The sequence below is a fragment of the Odontesthes bonariensis genome, chromosome 6, assembly GCF_027942865.1.
Source record: "Odontesthes bonariensis isolate fOdoBon6 chromosome 6, fOdoBon6.hap1, whole genome shotgun sequence".
Lineage (NCBI taxonomy): Eukaryota > Metazoa > Chordata > Actinopteri > Atheriniformes > Atherinopsidae > Odontesthes > Odontesthes bonariensis.
Window position 1 is genome coordinate 19,228,263 of NC_134511.1, and position 21,371 is coordinate 19,249,633.

The 21,371-nt window shown below is 41.6% G+C and overlaps 3 protein-coding genes across 3 annotated transcripts; 2 read left to right on the forward strand and 1 right to left on the reverse strand.

Moving 5' to 3' along the window:
- Positions 1-300: 300 nt before the first annotated feature.
- Positions 301-9,108, reverse strand: tspan36 (tetraspanin 36). Its single transcript, XM_075467784.1, has 7 exons — positions 8,896-9,108; positions 3,899-4,090; positions 3,613-3,687; positions 3,384-3,479; positions 2,162-2,314; positions 1,792-1,875; positions 301-1,237 (listed from the first exon to the last, which is right to left on the reverse strand). The coding sequence occupies exons 1-7, from the start codon at positions 8,953-8,955 to the stop codon at positions 1,157-1,159; spliced, it is 741 nt and encodes a 246-aa protein (XP_075323899.1). The 5' UTR covers positions 8,956-9,108; the 3' UTR covers positions 301-1,156.
- Positions 9,109-10,756: 1,648 nt separating this feature from the next.
- On the forward strand, positions 10,757-15,332 carry LOC142382194 (uncharacterized). Its single transcript, XM_075467776.1, has 2 exons — positions 10,757-14,046; positions 15,258-15,332. The coding sequence occupies exon 1, from the start codon at positions 10,987-10,989 to the stop codon at positions 14,044-14,046; it is 3,060 nt and encodes a 1,019-aa protein (XP_075323891.1). The 5' UTR covers positions 10,757-10,986; the 3' UTR covers positions 15,258-15,332.
- Positions 15,333-17,898: 2,566 nt separating this feature from the next.
- Positions 17,899-18,731, forward strand: LOC142382198 (histone H1). Its single transcript, XM_075467785.1, has one exon. It carries the CDS (start codon positions 17,987-17,989, stop codon positions 18,497-18,499), a length of 513 nt encoding a protein of 170 aa, XP_075323900.1. The 5' UTR covers positions 17,899-17,986; the 3' UTR covers positions 18,500-18,731.
- The last annotated feature ends 2,640 nt before the right edge of the window (positions 18,732-21,371 follow it).

A 21,371-nucleotide genomic window follows, 5' to 3' on the forward strand; every position in this document is an offset into this window, starting at 1 on the left:
GAGACAGATAACCACTGTGGGTCACGTTTAATAAGATGCCCAGAGTGTACACTCTGCAACAGTGGCCTCTTTTTCTGTAAGAGGAAGGTGTTCCAGAGCAGAAATAACCAAAAGATTAGACATGCAGTGACCGTTTTCCTCCAAACTCATGTCATGCTGCAGAGACACATTCTGATTAGTGCGAGACTGTGTGCGTTACATCTGCATGGAGTGACTTCATGGTGTGAAGTGGAAAAACAAAGCAACCAATGGGTGTGGGATAACTACAACAACAACAACAAAAAAAAAAATTAATCAAGATTATTGTGAAATATTCAGCTCTTTAATTCAGAAATATAATAAACACAACAAACACCAAACTAGAAGTGGAACTTGATTCAATACAGTTAACTTACCATAAAATGACATATTAGGTATTCAACCGCTCAGTGGGCTATAAATATTGAAACTCTGTCCTTTTGTTCACAATCACAAACAACTTAAAATAAGATTCTGAAGTCATTCGTTGAAGTACATTCCAAGTACGCTACTTTTTTTTAAAAAGAATATCTACATGACGCAGCAGAGCGAGAGGGTTCAGAAAGATCCACAAGTAGAAGCCTAAAAATGTCCAATAGCTTACTCCTCTGCCTTCTTTTCTCTCCTTCGATGGACGCACAAGCTGCATTCATGTCAGACTACATTACAAACCAAATACTGCATTGGATGAGTAAGGCTTGCGGCAAATATAATCCAAGCAGGATCAACATTTGGGATCATTTTATTGATTACTTTGATCTCATGTGTTATCCCAAGGTAACAGCACAGATGGGCTCATAGATTGCTTTACTACATGCGAGCTGTATGATTAAAAAAAACAAACAAAAAAAAAAAAACATGTTTAACACCGGAAATTTAGACAGAATCTAAAAATTGAAAGTCGTGCCCCTATTTAAAAAAAAAAAAAAAAAAAAGAAACATCAAGACAGGGATACAGTTATATTGATTACCTCTGTGGATTAATGCGTTCATATGGTCACCTTTAGACTATGATAAGATTTGCAGCGTCATGATTCAAACAAACCTTTGATTCTTTACAACAGATGGATACTGCTATACAATGCAGGGTAAGCGAACCCCAACGGAGCTAAATGAGGAGGTGGTTGCAGGAGGCGCTTCAGGCATAGAGAGGCTGGTAGCCGCTCCTCCGGCTGCCAGATCTACAGGTTATCACACAGACGCTCAGCATTCCAAAGAACTGCAACAGGAAATACAAAGATCAGACACAAGCTCCAAGTGTGCTTTTTCAGCTTGTACATGTCACGTAAACAGATCACCTCTGGAGTTTCAATGTAGTGGGTATAAGAAACTCTAAATACTCTTTGAGTGAGTCAGGCTAGATTTACAGAGTAGGCCACAGGCTAATCAGGAGAACATTCCAATGGAATTTTCTCTGCCTTGCCAGGTCATCCCAGTTTAGCCGTCTTAGAAACGCTTCTTTGAAATGCATGATTGAATCAGTAGAATGAGTAAATGCTGAGATGACAGAAAGGATGCCACACTGACCCTTTTTGTTGTTTTTTTAAGTACTGTCAATGTTCACGAGTGGATTTCATAACAAATGTAATTCTGCAGTACTTGAATATGAATTCCACGAAAACAAGTTGACATAGCACAACATCAGGTTTAGAAATCGAACATCATGTCTCCGAGAGTACCATACGGAGCCTTTGATTTCTGCTATAAGATACACAGTGGGTTTTAGAACTTCCTGCAGATGAACTCTCATTTATCTGCTACACTGTAGTTTACCTTGATGATGGCAAAACCAAGAATGACCAGCATGGCATAAGTCATCACATCCATTAGAAGGCGCTCCAGCTTGGGCTGACAACCCTGTAATACAAAAAAAAAAAAAAAAAAAAAAAAAAAGGAAAAAAAGTGAGATCTTGTCAGAGGTGTGCATCTCAAATTGATCACTCATTCAGGTTTCCTCATAACTGGGAGACTTTGTGGTTTCATTTTTTTTTTTACATTACTTAGCCCAAAATAATGGAAGTTTCAATGAATGCTCCAAATTGCAGTTAAAAGCACTTAAAAAACAATATCAAATGAAGAGCTCACACTCCTGAGCATAGCAAGGACTTATGTTGAAAAGGCAACAGGCTTCAGTATGATTTACCTCCACATTAAGCAGGTTTGGTTGATCCATCCGGCCAGTGCACTGTGCAGAAGTGTCGTTTTTACAGCACGACTGAGGCACGGTGTTGTTGTGGCTACTGTACCAGGAAGTGTTGGTCCAGGTGGTGTAATTGTAAACACCACAGCACTTTAACTGAACAGATAAAGGAGAAGGTTACTGTGAATAGTTCCATGAGGAGAAGTTGAACCGATCTTTAAAAAAAAAGGCAGAAAGTTAAATATGAAACATTGCTTTTTAACGTAACTGAATTATTTTTGTGTGTTCAATTTGTAAGTTAAAGATGCGGAATGGCAGATGCAAACATCACGACGCCTGCTAATCTTGTGGGTGAGGGCACTACACAACAGAATATTACTGGTCAGGATATTTAACCCCTTTGGGTGACATAACAAGGTGAACTTCATCTGAAACAATGTACTAAAATTACACTCAAAATGCTCTGTAAAATGAAATGTTAGGATTTTCAAATGCGTTTCATAAATTAGATAGCCAGTTTGAATAAAAAAAAAAATAAAAAAAATAAAAATAAAAATCTAACCATCTAACAGATGATGTTAAAACTGAACTTTTGTTAGGAATGAGCAAAAATGTGTTTGTGCATCAGGATGAACTGATCATGGTTTGGGTTTGTGTTGAGGCCAGTGGCATGAGGAATATTTTGCAGGGAGAGGGAAAATTGGATTCAGATCGATATCCGCTATTTCTGTTAGCAAACATCTTACTGTCTGCATAAACACTGAAGATGAAAAGAGGGGTTTCTGCAGCACGATCGGAATCCTCACCACACCTCAAAATACTAAACAGCACCTCAAGAGGAGCAAGCTGGTAGCATTAGAATGGCTACTTCAATCCTCAGACTTAATCATCGTCAAAGATCTGAGGAGCAGGGCGTGTGAAACAGCCCAAGATTCTCAAAGGACAGAGGAAAAGTGGGTGATACCGCACCCCCCCACCAGATGGGTACAGAAAGCCTTTAATGTTCTGCCTCTCCCACACTGACACCTGGCTACTGACAGACACAAAAGAGTACATGCGGAACATTCTGTTTCAGTTGGAACTGAAGAGTAAACTGAAAGAACAAGAGGAGGAAATGCAACCATGTCAGTGAAAGAGAGTGCAAACAAAGCAGAGGATGTTGAGGTGTGTGAAAGTAGAACTGAGAATAAAAACTATTCATGCACAGCAGAATATAAACACACACCTGAGTCTGCAGCAAGTCTACAGCTTTGGTCTCAGCATCCTGTCCATCATACTTTGAGAAGACGTCATTCATAGAGCGTTCCAGGCTCCCATTTATCTGCACAGACGCAAGGACATAAAATACAGGCTGGCACTTCAATAACAGGCACACAGAGAGTATATTAACACATAATCCTACAAAATATAGGTTTGAATGTTAGCGCTGTTCAGAATATTCGTCTGTGACTCACCTTGCTTTGGAAGATGAAGCTAAATACCAAAGCAGCCACTTCAGCTGCAAAGACGACCATGATAATCAGAAAGAACTGCAAAAAAAAAAAAGAAAAAAAAAAAAAGAGAATGAGAATGAGAATGAGAAGTTCAATGCGAAAGGTCATAAAAAAGTAAGAGGAAGTTACTAACAAACTAAAGCTTTTGGGAAAGGGAGAGCTAGGAGTGGGGATGAAGCATTTTCACCTTCAGAGCAGAAATCATATTCTCCTCCTCTCATCTACACACAACAACAAATATGCTTACGAGGCTCAGGCCAACTTTGGACTCGCGAAGTGTTGCGCAGCATCCCATCAGACCGATAATGAACATCACCACACTGATGCCGATGATGATGGCTGCTGGGATCAGCGTGTGCTTGTCCTGAATGAAACTTTCAAAGGTGTCATAGCTCTGGATGACATAGGCACCGACGTAGGCCAATGCTGCTCCAGCCGCCTGCAGGGAAGAGAGAACATGGCTTTCATGATCAAACACCCGTAATGTCAAATTCTACCGCCTCCCTCCAAGAGACCAAGTTTGCTCTGACAGGTCAAATGTGGAGGATTCGGCAGCTCACGAGCTCTGCTCTTTTTTTTTTTTTTTAACTGCTGGCGCATGAGCTGGCCAGAGGTGGTGAGAAGCAGTCAGAGAAGGGGCACATCTCGTATCGTTCTGTCAGAGCAATCAAGGTCTTATTCTCTCATTAATCATTTATGACATAAATGTGCAACAAAGAAAAAACAAAACACATACCAGCAGTCATCTGCTTGTTAATGCACAGCCTTAGCTGATTCAGTGGCTTTATACATCCATTAAGACAAAAATCACTATTTGGCATCAACACAACGCATCCAACCACATAATCAAGGTGGGCGTAGAACTTCCTGCAGATGAACGGGGCATAAGGTGGACGCAGTGGCCGATACGACCATTTAAACGGTGTGCAGGCTCCATTACTTTGTGTACCGTTTGCTTGCAATAGCATGGTAATTGTGGCGTGCCAAACCAGCCACGGAGCAAATATACGACACACTCAGGAGGGTTGCATGCATGCGCTGTTGAGTCTGTCTAGGGTAACAGTTTAACTTGGCATCCGGACCTCCATCCTTGTCCTAGTCTACATTTGTGGGAGCAGAGTCTATTCATTGATTAAGGAGACACTATGTAATAAATTAAGTCATTTATTAGCTCAAATCAACATATTCATTCATAAATTAGTCCTCATGGGTGTAAAATTATCTCTGTCAAAAATCTCAATTATTTACTGAGTGAAGAATAACTTGTCTGTATCTACATAGAGCGGGCAAGCTCTATAGAGGCCGCCATGTCCTTCCGGTCTATGAAAAACAAGGAAGTGCCGAGAGGGACATAAAGTACTAATTGCGTTTTCCCCAACGCCAGGCCTGCAAGCGGAAATGACGTCATTTTGACGTCACGTCCGCCGAATGGCTTATTACTGGTAATGGTAAATAGATTTTATCTCGTAAATGATCCCACTAATAATGCATTGATTGTTACCAAACTTCTGCCATGGTACACATAGGCTCTTAGCTCACAAAACAAGGCATTAGAAAGTTTGTAAATTTATTTAAAAGAACACTTTCTAGATAGCAACTACACACTGCTGCTAACGCTAATGCTGCGTCGACGTCACTTCCAGTAACTCCCGGATGCAATGACTAATTGCATTGTGTGCACACCAAAGGCTATGTCAACTTCTGTTATCTGACATGTTATCTGTCATCTGTATTTATAGTGTTATTGTATGTGTGTTATGTAATCCTTTGCACTGTGTGTCTTGATGTCTTTTTGTTTGTATGGACCTTGAGTCTGAAGCTATAGCTTCTTGAATCTTGACACATACCGCCTGTCGTAGTTCAAGAAGTTGCAACGCACATTTGAAAACGCGAGGCGCTAGAGAGCAAATTCATTCAACTTTGCAAAATAAAATTGCACCACTAGATGGGGGAAGAAATTACATAGGGTCCCTTTAAAGTATGTTCGACACTCCAATCACTGAAATCACTGCACTCCGAGTGCTTTAGTTTGGTTTTGAGAAAGTCGATTCCAGGAGGTTTGGGTCAGACCGACATATTCACGTACATCTTAATGTCCGGTTTCGGTTGGACCAACGCTTTTCCTGTCTGGGAGTTTCCTGTTAATTACATCACTTAGCACGTTTATTTATGTGACTTAGCCATTTACCTTGACCCTCGTCCTTGTCCCAGTGCACTCTGGGAGAAATGATTAACACTACTGTACATCATAAGCAGGTTTAAACGTAAGAGAGAAGAAAAGCCTGACAGATCAGGAGAGAATGACTCCCTCGACATGGACTCTGGACTTTGTAACTTGACAGACTGTTTACGTGCACACACAGCTATATAACGCAGTGAGGGGAAATAGGGAAAAACACAGAAAGGCCACTATGACCTATATATATATATATATATATATATATATATAAAAAAAAAAACTTATCATTGATAAAAACAAGTGGTGTAATCTTTCTGTCAAGACAGATATTCCGTGAAAAACAACCCCAAAAAAGGATCGACCTGGAACGAGACTGAGTAAAGTGTATCAACATTATCCGCTGACAGCTTAAGTGCAGAAGTTCACATTCTGCAGTGAATGTCTGAATTGGAACCATTTCTGCTCAGATTCGCAGGTTTATACATTTGAATGTTCACGACAGAATCTTAATCTGTGCGATAATTTTCTGCATTTTTTTTTTCCCCACCTTCGATTCAAGGAGATTGATGCAAAAATCTCAGCTGCTGGGTCTTTGTTCTGTCAATATGAGATTACACAACAACAGAAAACAAACTTTACTCCAACTGTTTGTCGAGCAGTCTTGAATGTTAGGATGATTAGCAAAGCCTATAAAGTGGGAAGTTGACCGTTGAAAATCACAGAACAATTCGCTCCCACTCTATTGTCTGATGTGATCCCATGTGATTGCCACAGGGTGTGGGGGAAGATTAAGTCACACCTTCATCATGACTTAATTCTATCAGTCATTACTCAGTAGTGACATCAGCAATCATAAGACTGCACGCCTCGGAGCCAATTGAGTGCATACAAAGTGCAATTTTATGGATGATGTTTGCATGTCGCTGTTAAATAACAGCTAAGCTAATTCTGTTTTCTGTTTAATGTAGTCAAAATGGCCAAACCTAAACTTTACAAACAGGAACAACTGTTGGGAAAACAATGCCTGCCAAGTATTTATCACGTCATCAGCACCACTGATTTCCCTCTGACCTTTGAACCTCAGAGTTTAGGACTCGATTTAAACCGCAGCCTGTGATAAAAAAAATAAATAAATAAATAAAAAAAGACTACCAGTAAGGGGAGGGAAGCAAAATTAGCCCAGAAACCCCCCATCTGTGGATCCTGTTGATCAGCATCATTTTCACTATCACTTCCCCTGTAACAGTTGAGTTTGTTCATATGTAGGGATGTGTGTTATATGCGGCCTAACAATAATTCATGCAGCAGTTCGGCCGCATGACTCACTGTTCTAATCACTCAACAGTCACGGGATCCCTGTGGGGTGGTTCACCCCTAATCTTTCCAGAAAATCTCATCTTGTGCCTAAGAAGCTGCACAAAGAGGCTTACACAACGTATAGTGTTCAGACACGGTGCCACCTCTCTGGAATGTGACAAAACCTCTGAGGTCGTGCTTCTCGATCTGTGGGGATAGTCGAGCGTTTAGCAAGCGCTGTGCCTCCGACAGTGTTCCAGATATGGACATTTGGGAAGTTGTGCACACTGGGAAAGAAAGCAACCGCAACGTTTCTGCTCATGTGCTACCAAGCGTTCCGAGCAAAATCGGAACTCCCCTTAAAATCATCCGATTTATTAAGAAAACAAACAGATACAGGAGTGATAAACTCATTCATGTTGCACATTACGGCAGCACGTTTACACGAAAGGAAAACTTTTAACTGTTGGGTGGGCGGGTAATTCAATAAACTTTAAACAAACTTTCATGAGTTTGTACGACGTTGCATAATATGTCGCAGACTGGTTGGAAATTTTAAGCCAATGATGACTTTTTATTCTGAACAATTGCCAGCACATGCTGACTCTGCTCAGATGAGTGAGACGTTTGCTGAAAATGTGCGGAGCCTTTCTATATATAACTAGTAACACTGCTTGACGTTAAAAAAAATAATAATAACAAAAAATGATAATAAAGATACAACAATGATGGGGATGAAGATGAGAAAAAAAATAAAACAATAAAGCAACTGCCTGAAGGAGAGAAACTGGAATGTAGAGACATCCGTGTGTGATTTCTAAAGAATGTAACAATCTAACTTACATTAATTTGGCACTCTTGGTCTGATAAATCAGTGGAAGAAAAGACGATGAACCTACATTTGGCTGACCTTTCATTTGTCATTTGCTTTTATATATCAAGTGATACATTGTGAAATGTTATGCTCTAATGTAACGTCTCTAACACTGCTGGAAGAACAAGCAGCTATTGATCGTGAATTGTCGTGGAGGGCATCGAATACAAGAAAAAGCTAAGACAGCAAAATTGCCCCAGCACGGATCCATTTGCACAACTTAGATCTGGCCTCGGCAAGTGGGTGACGGTGAGAGGCATTAGACTTGGAAGAGACAAAAAAAAAAAAAGGGGGAAAAAAGGAAGTTCAAATCGAATCACCACACACGGATGTTTCTTCCCTTACCAATGTTTACACAGACGGCCCGTTCTAACACACAGTAATGTGATCAGGGGCCCATCCGTCACAGACAGACAGAGTTCAGTCCCTTGAAAACCCATTTTCTTATAAAGAAAGGAAGGTCAGACACAGTCAGAGTTCAAGCAGGTTGACTGGCAACGTTACAGGGTTTGTTGGCCAAATTTCTACTGATTTTGACTAGGATTTATAAAAAAATAAGTAAAAATAAATAAAAAACTAGTATGTCTGTATGAAATATACCAGGGCAGAGTAAAAGGAAAGGAATGATCAGATCAATGCTGCGACTGCGCTGGCCAGAAAACTGGGGCAGGCCACATGGACGTTTATCGAGTCACAACTTTGATTTGCATGGTGGTCTTATGCCTCAAACAGGCACGGACAGCTAAATATGAACTGTTGGCGAGCATTTAGAGAACAAAAAACAAGTAGGCCACTGTAGCGAGGGCACCAGCCACGCTTCGTGTGCCCCTTCACCTTCTCAAAATGCCCGAATTCAAATCTCTGCAGGTTATAAAAAAACAACGCAGCGACTTACCCAGAATATCAAGCTGAGGAAGAGAAGGATGGTTTTAGACGTGAGGATCCCGCAGTCCATGTTGTCGGACGGAGCAGAGGAGATTGAGAAGAAAGTGTAGAGCTGCCGCGGTCCTGGTTTTATCACGCAGAGCGCCGAGCTTCTGCCGCCTGCTCAGTCACAAGTTTTCTCCGTCTGTCCGTTTGACTGCGTCCTGTGGTCACATGGTCACATGCTTTGAGGAAGGGTGAGCAAATTAACAGAACAGGTTCCCCCAGCTCCTCCACCACCACCACCCTCTGCTGCTGGGAGGCAACCTCACAGACTTCAGGCTAATTCCGAGCATTTTTCCTCTTCTTCATAAGCAGCTTAACAAGCTCTGGACATTTTCTTTACCGTCTGCTGCTAAGAACACATATTCTCTCAAGATTCTGTTGTTGTTTTATTTGTATTTTTTATTTTTCTTTAATGTTTCAGAAAATGTTTGAGATTTACAGTCAGGGGTGTAGGAGTTGTCTTTTTTTCTCTTCCACACTAACCGTTATATCAGTTAGTCATGCTTCTGTGGAGAGACTGACTTAAAATAACTGAATGAAGAACAGCTGATTGGGTTAGCCACAATTAGGAATGCGTCTCCTTTTGTTTTTTAAACCAGAAAAATCGATCTCTCTGAAATGTTCTTCCTCTTAACATTTCATTTTTTTATTATTACTAATATGCGGAATGAGAATGGGAGTCCTCTCATCTGCTGAAGTGAATTTGCATCTGAGTGGTGCTAGCAGACATGCTGAAAAACACTGTCTGACATATTTAACTCACCCACCCTTAAAGTTTGAGGAAGCACAGCTTTCAGCTGCACTTTTTTTTTTTTTTTACACAGCTGAAAAACTGGGGAGATGGCCCAGGCTTAGCAAACCAAAACTGCATAGCAACCGGGAGGAGTCACTCAGATTGCTAAATGCCTCAGTTTCATGGAAAAACACTTGGGAACGTGTGTACTGAACACAGAGAGTTACAGCAGACGGGAAAAGAAATTAAGCAACACTGAATACAGTAACTCATATAACCTCACGAAGCCACACAGCCGCCGTGAAACACGTGCTGTAGTTGCTTATGAAACTTGGACAATCATTCAGAAGAATTATGAGCCGTTTCAAACATCATCATTTCCGGGATATCTTGGGTGAACACCACTCAAGTGGGTGGGGGAGACTTCTGAGTTGACCTTTCCACAACATGGGCTTTCTTCTTTTCCAGTCATTCTGTTGTTGTTTACTGAATACTTTGAGTTGCTTTTTTTTGTTGTTGTTGTTGTTGCCACACGTGACTTCTCCTCAGATCATGGACTGCTGCCCTGACGTTTTCCTGTGAGTTTCATGGTACACTTTGAAATTCACCGTTTCGTCAATCTTGGTCCTGAGCAACCAAAGTGCTCCACAGCGGGGAGGTTGTTTTGGTGTTGGAGGGCAGTTCACTTTGTATTGCAAACATTGTGCACGTTTCCCAAAAAAAAAAAGTTCAACTGCTGTGTCAGCAGAACATTCTCTCTGAACTATTGTCTCAGAACAAAACACTGAAAGGAGCCGACTCTGTCAGTAACTTTTGCAGAAATCAGAATCAGAAAGCTTTATTGTCATTGCATGTTCCACATACGACGGCATTACGTTGACATTCATATATATTTACACTCCCTGCCTCCCTCTTTCCCTCCACAAACCCACCCATATATTACACAGTTACATAAATTTAACTTAACACTGAACTTAAATGCTGTATTCCCAGACACATGCATGCTCCTTCCCTTGGAGGTGAAATGGTCCTCGATCTTCTCCTTGTCGGTCAGTTTGGCTGATTTAATGCCCTGCTTAAGGTTGTAGCCCTCATAACGTCCACGCCTTGTAGCGGTGTGAGGGCTTGCGTGTCTCAATGACCCCAAGAGCTATGCCAGCGGGAGTGCCTCAATGCTTAGCACCCCCGGCAGGGTCACCCATGCTGGACAGGTCAAAGGGTAGAGGCCAGACAAAATGTGGACCACCTCACCCCGGAGGTAAAAAGGGTTAGCGTAGGGCCAACTACCCTATCTAGAAAAATACATAAGTTACAGAAGCACCGATGATAAGAATCCAAGAAACACAAGTCATGGGAAAGGAAGGGCCTCCAAACAGGAGGCTTATGACGCAGGGCAGTGAAAGCCGAAAGGAAGCTGCAAGGCCGACTCCCCTTCTGACACCCAAGACAACCATAAAGATAGGTACATGGAATGTTAGAACAATGTACGAAACTGGGAGATCAGCACAAGTAGCAAAGGAAATGAGGGAGTACAAAGTCTCTCTACTAGGGCTGAGTGAAACAAGATGGCTACAGGCAGGAAAGATTAGGCTAGCAACAGGAGAGATGCTACTGTATTCTGGTCACACAGAAGATGGAGCACACCACTCAGAAGGAGTCGCCCTGATGCTGGCAAAGGAAGCACAGAGGGCGCTCATTGGCTGGGAGCCGGTCAGCTCACGCATCATAACGGCCAAGTTTGCTACAAAGAAAAGCAACATCAATCTGAATGTTATACAGTGCTATGCTCCTACAAATGACACGGAAGAGGAGAAGAAGGATGCTTTCTACCAGCGACTTCAAGCTGTGTTGGACAAAAGTAGAAACAAGGACATCACTTTACTTATGGGCGACCTCAATGCCAAGATAGGGTCAGATAACACAGGCCATGAAGAGGTAATGGGAACACAAGGGCTAGGTAAGATGAACGAGAATGGGGAAAGATTTGCAGATCTGTGTTCGCTCAATCAACTGGTGATAGGAGGCAGCATCTTTATGCACAAACGAATCCACAAAGCGACATGGAGATCACCCGACCACTTCACAGAAAACCAGATCGACCACATGTGTATCAACCGGAAGTTCCGACGACTGTGGAGTGATGTAAGGGTGATGAGGGGGGCAGATGTGTCATCAGACCACCACCTTATTGTGACGTCAGCACGGCTGAGGCTGAAGAAATACTCCACAAACACCAATACACGTAAAAGATTCAATGTAGGCCTGCTCAAGGATAAGGACTTCCAGACAGCATTCAAACTCAGCATTTCGAACAGGTTTCAGCCACTGCAGGAACTCTTTAAAGAGGAGGATATAGATATTGAGAACCAGTGGCAACAGGCCAAAAAGGGCTGTCTGGACACATGTGAGGAGGTCTTGGGCAAGATGAAACAACATCACAAGGAGTGGATGACCTTCCACACTATGAAGAAGCTAGAAAGGAGGAAACAAAAGAAAGAGGTATTGAACACAAGCCGGACAAGAGCAGAGAAGGCAAGGGCACAGGAGGCCTACACAGCAGCAGACAAGGAAGTTAGAAAGAGCATCAAAAAGGACAAAAGAGACCACTTTGAGGACCTAGCCAAGCAGGCAGAGGAAGCTGCAGGGAAGGGAAACCTGAGGGAGCTCTACCTGACGACAAGAAAGCTAGCAGGTAAATTCCAACAAGTAGAGAAACCAGTTAAGGGCAACCCACTTACAAGAACAGAACAGCAACTTAGAAGATGGGCAGAACACTTTAATGAGCTATTAAACAGACCAGCCCCAGAGGCACCTCCAGATATACCACCTGCAAATACAGAGCTACCTATCAACACTGGAAAACCTACAAAGGTAGAGATCAAGAAGGCCATCATGTCTCTAAAGAACGGGAAGTCAGCAGGACCAGATGAAGTACCAGCAGAGGCCCTCAAGGCGGACATAGTGAGCTCAGTCAACATGCTGCACAGCCTTTTCAGTAGGATTTGGGAAGAGGAGCAGGTTCCCCTGGAGTGGAGGGAGGGCATACTCGTTAAACTACCGAAGAAGGGGGATCTTGGTAATTGTAACAACTACAGAGGGATTATGCTACTGTCAACAGCAGGGAAAGTTTTCAACAGAATTGTCCTAGAGAGAATTAGGGATGTAGTGGATGTCAAGCTGCGAGATGAACAGGCAGGTTTCCGGAAGAACAGGTCCTGTGCTGACCAGATTGCCACCCTACGCATCATAATAGAACAGTCACTGGAATTGAACTCTCCTCTCTACATCAATTTCATAGACTACGAGAAGGCCTTTGATAGCATAGATAGAGACACCTTGTGGAAGTTGCTGCAGGACTACGGGATACCAGAGAAGTTTGTATCTCTAATCCGGAACACATATAAGGACATGAAATGCAGAGTAGCCCATGCAGGACAGCTAACAGAGAGCTTTAATGTGAAGACAGGAGTACGTCAGGGATGTTTACTGTCGCCATTTCTTTTCATACTGGTTATTGACTGGATTATGAGGACTACTACTAGAGGAGGGAGAAATGGGATCCAGTGGACACTTTGGACACAGCTGGAGGATTTAGATTTTGCCGACGACCTGGCACTCCTCTCATACAACCACAAACAAATGCAAGATAAAACAGCCCATCTGGACAGAACATCAAGCAGTACAGGACTCAAGATCAGCAAAAAGAAGACTGAACTCATGAAGATTAACATTACAAACAGCACACCAGTCACAATTGGAGGGGAAGAGGTGAAGGAGACAGAGTCCTTTGTGTACTTGGGAAGTGTGGTTGACCGGCAGGGGGGCACGGATAGGGATGTAACAGCCAGGATAGGGAAAGCAAGAGCAGCCTTCATCATGCTTAGGAACGTCTGGGCCTCCAGAGTGATTCGCATAGCCACCAAACTCCGGATCTTCAACTCCAATGTCAAGTCAGTATTGCTCTACGGATCCGAGACATGGAGAACCACAAAAGCAACACAACACAGGATACAAACATTTATAAACACTTGTCTGAGAAGGATCTTTAAGATTAAGTGGTCAGACAAGATCAGCAACCTGGAGCTGTGGGATAGAGCAGGACAAAACCCGGTGGGAAGCCAGATCCTCAAGAGAAAATGGTCTTGGATAGGGCACACCCTTAGGAAGACACCATCCAGCATCACAAACCAGGCTCTAACCTGGAATCCACAGGGTAAACGAAGGAGAGGAAGGCCAAAAAACAGCTGGAGAAGAGACACGGAGGAGGAGATGAGGAGCATAGGCAACAGCTGGCAAGACCTAAGGAAGAAGGCCCAGAGACGAGTGCAGTGGAGGACAATCATCGGTGGCCTATGCTCAGGCATGAGTAATGGGCCTAAGTAAGTAAGTAAGTTAAGGTTGTGTCTGCCAGCGCTGTACAGATCTTTGTTGCCAGATTTGTGGGTTTCTAAGTTTGTGGTCCCGCTCCTTCAGAAGACACTGAACCTCCTGATTATCCATAGTTTCCTATTCAGAAAGACAAGGATGTGCTTGTTGATGGTGACACAGTCCACACAGTATCTGATGTAAAAGAGTACTGCTGTTGTGTACTCTCCCAACTCCTGATTATAAGATAGACTTCAATCTGTGCTCCGAAGGCAGTCCTGCAGTTGTAAGTCTCGACCCTCTGGACAAATTTTTAATAACTATAATAATGAGAAGAAGAATGGGGGCCCCATGCCTTTGTTTATTGGGAGGACACCTCTGTAAGCCATATTTTGGCTCCCAGCCTGTGCTGAGATGATTTAAGAATAGTTTGTCTATCCACCCATCCATTTTTCATAGCCACATAATCCAATTCAGGGTTACGAGAGCGCGGTATACCTTGGAATGGTCGCCAGTCCACGCAGGATCGTCACAGAGACAAACGAGACAAGCGTCCTCGCATGCTGACACTCACTTCAAAGGCCAATTTAGAATCGCCAGTTAAACTAACATGCATATTTTTGGACTGTGGGAGGAAGCCAAAGTAGCTGGAGAGAACCCATGCATGCAAAGGGAGAGCAAGCAAAGTCCACATAGAAAGGCCCCAGATTAGAGAAGTTTCTGTGTGTAAAAAGTGTTAAAAGATGTAGTTATATGATGTTTATTAGCAGTTTTTCTGTCTATTTGGTTCACATGATATCTGTTGCACATGCAGCACTGTTGTACCTCGGTCTGTGGACATTGTTATCAGCTCGTATTGCTATTAGCTACTTGCTGAACCGGAACCTGATCGCATCAGTTATCGTGCATTTGCCAGCTCCAACATCTGACTTCCAAGTTAAGTAGCTCACATGAACTCATAAATCACTTTGGTGGTTGAGTAAGAATTCTGACATGACTGACATTTCTATGCTGATTAGTTCGGTGTTCGTACTTGTAGACTTGCTATGGAGCTGACGATGAGAGTTTGATGCTTTTTACTGTCAGTGCAGATAGCACGTGTGTATTCAATCCTGTGAAAAGGTCTTTGCCATCTTACAGAGCTGTACTTGCAGAGTATGACTTCTGGATGAATATTTTACCATAACTTTTTCTTTCTTTGCTCCTATTGCTCTGGGTGATGTCTGCAGTTTCCTCTTCACATGTGAACTTGACAAGAGGCAAAACTGTTCAACACCAACTGCCTTTGAGCAACCAAGGATCACTACTGATGTACAGTAAATATAATCTCAGAAAACATTCAGATAGTCTCAGTTGAACAGGTAAAAAAAAGAAATACAAACTTTAGTAGACTATGAATCGCTTTGTGTTGTACAGTTCAGTTTCATACATCTAAGATGGATTTATTCTGCATTTTCTGCAATGCTCTCATGTTTGGGCGACTAATGGGGATTCCAACTCCTGAAGCTGATGACCATTATAAATCCTTTTTTCTGTTGCATCTATGAAAGAATCCCGCACAATACATTCAAATACTTTCCTCCTAAACTAAGGTCATTTTAAGAAAGAAAAGCCAAGCAATCAAGGCAATTAAACAATCTAATATGAGGCAATATAACGGATCAGTGTCTGCAGCTTTTAATGTCTCTGGGAAATAGTAGTTTTCAAGCTTGTCAAGATGAGTGGCCTAATGTTCCACAAACACCTTCAGTGCTCTGGCAATCATGCTGCTTTTCCAAATTTACCATAAAAATACTGCTTGGAGATCCAAAGAACCAAAAGTGGTCGGGGGAAGCTGGCAGTGAAAGCAGCAGAAAGAGCTTCTGTAAAAGATCAAAAGTCTCATCCGTCAAGAATGGGTCAGAAAAGTTGTTACATCCAAAGAGCACTTTCTTCTGGTTTCCTTCAGTGAAACGCCCGACCCCAATGAGCTTTTGGAGAAGTTGCTATATGATGTTAACATACAGTCTGGGCTGAGTGATTACTCGTGGTCAGAAGTACAAGAGATATTTGTGTGTTATGTGGGGATCGCATGAAATAATTTAATAATAACTCTTAAGGGATAAAAACATTGTTCTTGTTTGTGCATCTAGTTCATCCTCTGTTTTTCACTAGAATCCAAGATTAAATGTGGATTTAAATATACGCCAAATAATAATTAATTTTTATGGACAGCAAACTCAGATCTGTGATCTTGGTTGGCCCCTTTCAAATAGAGACACCAATTCACCCCTGACAGGCCTCAAAGAGACCGGCACTTATGCTAAAACCAAACATACCCTGTTGTGATATTTTGTGTGTTTGTATATTTGCACATACTGGAGGAGGCACTATCAGGGCACCGCAGAAGGCAAGATTACATTTGCCAATCTTCTCCCCCTCACAGACAGACTCACGCGCAGACACGCGTTATCTCATATTAAAAAAGAAAACAATTTGCGATAGAGTCTGAGACAAATTCTCTTTGGTTCGAGCAGTTCACTGAAGTGTTTTTAATGAATGAACAGTTAAGATTGATTGATATCACATTTGCTCATTCATCAACCAATAATCTCCACTTTTACACAAATATCAAAAAGTTCACAAGGCTTACAGGTGATATTTTAACTTAGTTATTTGTGAACAGTACAACCCAACAGAAAACAGTATTATAATGAGGTGAAAAGGTATTTTGCAGATTTTGTGTAAACACAGTTTGCAAGCAGCGGACATCGTGTCTGTGGACACAAAACAATTGTGTTTTTTATGTGACTATTCCACATTTTGCCATGAGACAGTTTTATTTTGTGTTGTAATTTGATTATTTCGTGCCGCACTAAAGAAAGGCTGAAGAGGAATAATTAGAGGATTTTTTCGCCTTTACTTCACTGATTGATTAATTTCGGTTTTCATTTAAGTTGTGCATCTATATGCACGATGCAGAAAAGTTGATGGAAATGTAATGTAAATAATAGCATCATGTCCTTGATCAACAACAACAACAACAAAATACTGTAGACATAAAACCACAGACTGATGCGAAAAAAAAGTAAGAAACAGGTTTAAATATACAAAGTTTTAAACTGATATGAATAAATCTCCCACTGTTTATTTCAGAGTAAAAGAGGTGGGGGTGAACCCGGAAAATTAATCTCAAATTCGTTTTTCCATCCACCCTTCTTCACAGCCTGATAGCTCTTATTCTGGCTCAGGTCCATCTCTTTTAACATAGTGAAGACACAGCATAGTGACCTTTATTGTCACCCAGCAAAATGTTATCACAAAATGGTAAATTTTCTGTCACTGAGCTTTTTTTCACATGACGCTGTCATCAAAATTCAACTGTGTTTATCCTTGCTTTCCATTTGAAGAAGTCTCACTGAGCTCCTAAGGGGCAACTGTGTTTCTTTGTTCTTCTTTAACTTGATTTATCAAGCAAAAATAGCTGAAATAAAACCAATTTTTGGGACTAGTATATCAAAGACATTAATCTATTTAAGATGATCTAATTACAAACTGAGGCACTTGATTGTTTCTTAGTATGAAACCTTGTAAGTTGTCCAAAGCACACATCTCAAATTACATTCGGCATCGATCATCGTATAATTACGCAACAAACTTCGAGGTATTTGATCAATTACTAAATAAAAGTACAGATATAGGTTGCTAGGGTTGTGGGTAATTTTATTATGTACTTTTTATTTGGAAATTTTCACTTTTAATCCGATTTTTTACGGAATAATCAAACTGAAGAAAACACAAACTTGTTCGTGTTTGAGATTAGGGAGATGGGGCGAACCGTGGTGGTGGGACTGCCTCTACACGGTTCTCATCGGGGTTTTAAGACGCATGACCCTGTCAAGAGGCCAAGCAGAGATATCGCTCTGACCTGTCCTGACTGTGACCTTCACTGACCTGATCCTACTGTTACAGCTTCACAATGTCTTCAGCTGGGATTGCTTCTCCGAAAAAGAGAGCCAAGAAGAAGACAGCAGGTCCTTCACTGTCAGCACTGATACTGAAGGCTGTGTCCGCGTCCCCGCAGCGCGGCGGTGTGTCCCTGGTTGTCCTTAAGAAGGCTTTGAAGGCCGGAGGATATGATGTGGTGAAGAACAAAGCCAGGATCGTCATCGCCATCAGGCGATTGGTGAAAAACAAATCTCTTATCCGGACCAAGGGCGCCGGGGCAGCGGGCTCCTTCAAGCTCAACAAAAAGCCCCCCAAATCTAGAAAGAAGAAGGTCGTGAAAAAGAAGAAGCCCAAGGCGAAAAAGGCGAAGGCCACAGCCAAGAAAGCAGCTGGAGGAGCCAAGAAGTCTCCAAAGAAGAAGAGGAAGGCAAAGAGTCCCAAAAAAGCCAAGAAAGCCGCTGCGGCCAAAAAGCCCAAAAAGCCAAAGAGTCCCAGGAAGACCAAACGCAAGGCTACCAGGACCAGGGCTGCTGCCAAGAAATAAGGGATGCTCGTCCACGGAACCCTGAGCGCGACCCAAATGCGCTTCTACCTGCAACCTTTGACTTTGTGTGGACTAAGATGCCTTCAACTCAACTGAGTTTGCTTAAGCTATTTTAGTTTTTCTATAGTAGTAAACCCTCAATTTTCTGTTTAAACCCCCATTTCCCTTCCTCTCTGTTGAGATCGTTAATTGACTGAAATGCATTCGTTGGAATTAAAATTATTTGAATTTACAGAGGGTGTGGTTTTATATTTATTAACAACTCCAAGAGCTCTCCAAAAACACCATGAGCTCAGTCATCCGTAGATAATATTAAAGCAAGACTATGGAAACTTACAGCTGTGTTTAGTGTTTCTTATGATTATATTCATTACTGCGAAGTAATTTAGTTCTAAATTGTGTCTAAATTGATTCTGCACAACTCAACTCAACTCACATCCCAGAAGGAGAGTTCTGAATTTAGAAGGCTTTAATGTTTGGCCCATATTAGTGTATATTTTTGTGTTTGCGCTTTTACGCACCGTTACGCACAGAGCTCAGTAACTGTAGATTAGCCTAATTTTGTGTATGATACGTTTAAACACTAAATACGTTTCTAAAGAACTTGTAGATATTCGCATGAGTTTTTATTTTTTGTGCACATGTGACCCGTTATCCTCCAAAACTGACAAGTCGATACACTCGGGTTCCCAACTTGATGGAGTGCACAGAGTAAACAACGACGGGCATAACTCGATGTGGTTGTCGTGTTCCCTCTTACCACCAGCAGGGAAAACAAAAACAAACAAAAACAAAAACCAACTTTTAGTTTTTCTATTCTAAACGCAGACTAAATTTAGACCGCACATCACAACAACTTTGGGTCTGACCTTAGAGAAATGGCAGGTGAACGGGAAGATGGAAAAAAAAAAACATTAAAAAAAAAGTTACAATAAGTGTTCATTTAATCTGATTTTCTGCTTTAATGAGGTTTTAGTTACTAGAAAGCATTTCATGTGAAGTGGTGCCTCGCACGGTTTCAGCGGTCATGAGGTTTTGTGTCGCCATCTGCTGCCCAAATTTAATGTGACAAAGTTAGCACCTTCAGCTCTCTTCCCTCTGGGTTACAGAGAGTACTGCAGAAAGATGCCGTCTGCAGTTGGCGTGTGTGTGAGGAGAAGTGATTTGGGCTGCTTATAAAGGCTAAATGATAACTTTGCGTTTTGTATGGAATAAATAACCTCAAACATGGAAACATGTTGAATTTATCATCCTCCCATTTAGAGGCTGTGTGGTTGGGAGTGTGGAGATTATGTGTATTCTGCTGTAAAGTAGTTTGGTTGAGAGGGTCAATCAAATCAGTACGAATGTATTCATTCCTGTAAAAACAGTGGGAAATAATGGAAATGTCCCCAACAGCACAATTTACATAGCTTAAGTTAAGTTTTTCATGATCGACTGTAATTAGTTGGATTCTGCACTTCATACCTCACACACAATGTTTTCACTGAACTGCTGTAATTGTACAACACGTTCAAGTTCAGTTTGAGTGTTTGGTGGTGACTCGGAAAACCTGTGAACATACTCTCATGTGATGTGTTGTGCATTCAAAAACAGCCACTTCCTCTTACCAGTGAGGTTTTGTTAAAAGATCAACTTTCTGTTCCCTTTTAGGAGAGGACAATATACAAATCCGTCTAATTTTGGTTTTCTTGGTTTAATCAAAGTTCCACATCCCCCCCCTTTTTTTTTCCTCACCTAACGCACCCTCTCTCTGAGGAAACTCCAGCTCACCTTTGTCTTGGGCTGGAGCTGCTAGGGTGAAAGAACAAAAATTAAGACACCCAGAAAAAGAGCTAAAGGTTAAAATTCTGTCTTGATTATTACTACAATTGAAATAAGGCCTTTGTAGGATTAAAATGCATTTAAAATGTTTTAAACATATTAAAATAGCCCTAAAACCTGGGAAGCAAAAGATGCCAGAGGAGCGTCCAAGGGTACTACAACTACTCACCACTAATGCTACACAGCCATCTTCATGGTGCAATTAGTACCAGAGTCCAAGTGCTTGTACTCATGCAACATGAGGGGACCTCACCACAATCCAATACTCTGCTCCTGAAAGAAAAGAGCCAACACAAAGGCATCAAAAGACAACAAAAAATAAAGGCAACACAAGGAATAAGATAACTTATATAATTAAACCGGTGGGATGAACCAAAGATTTAAACAACAAAAGGAAAAACAAATGCCACTGAAACAATGACAAAGCAAGAGAGGTGATCAATAAACAAGACAGTTCAATAAATCCCTGTAACCTTGTGGGCTAAATGACAGGTTTATGGTTGTTATCGGTGGATATAGGTAGGTTCTCTTGATGTTGTGTTTAATATTTCTATATCACATAGTCTTAGATGTTTCGTCTTTACTTATCAAAACTAATGGAAAAGTATTCCGATGAAATATTCAGACACATGAACAGGGGTTTGTCAGTATTCGATAGTATACTCTAAACGACTCAGTGCACCTCAGCATACTCCGAAGCAAACACAAAAGCAGAAACGGAAGGGAAAGTTAAGAAAACGTTTTAGCTTTCTAATCTAAACTCAGACTAAATTTAGACCATACGTCACAGCAACCTTGGGTGAGTCTGACCCAAGAAAAATAGGAAGTGAACGGGAAAATGAAAGAAAAAAAAAGAAGAAAAAAAGATGATTACATATGTTCATGAATTTAATTAGATTTTCTGCTGTAATTAGGTTTTAGTTACTAGAAAGCATTTCATGTGAAGGGGTGCCTCACATGGTTTCAGCAGTCATGAGGTTTTGTGCCACCATCTGCTGACCAAATTTATAATCTAATACGTGGTTTCATAGAGACTCAGCAGCCGTAG

Coding starts and splice junctions, on each gene's coding strand:
- tspan36 (XM_075467784.1), bottom strand. CDS start 8,955: ATGGACTGCGGGATCCTCACGTCTAAAACCATCCTTCTCTTCCTCAGC. Junction 4,091..8,895: donor TCCTCAGCTTGATATTCTGG/GTAAGTCGCTGC, acceptor TCTTCCCTGCAG/GCGGCTGGAGCAGCATTGGC. Junction 3,480..3,612: donor GCTTCATCTTCCAAAGCAAG/GTGAGTCACAGA, acceptor GCGTCTGTGCAG/ATAAATGGGAGCCTGGAACG.
- LOC142382194 (XM_075467776.1), top strand. CDS start 10,987: ATGATAAGAATCCAAGAAACACAAGTCATGGGAAAGGAAGGGCCTCCA.
- LOC142382198 (XM_075467785.1), top strand. CDS start 17,987: ATGTCTTCAGCTGGGATTGCTTCTCCGAAAAAGAGAGCCAAGAAGAAG.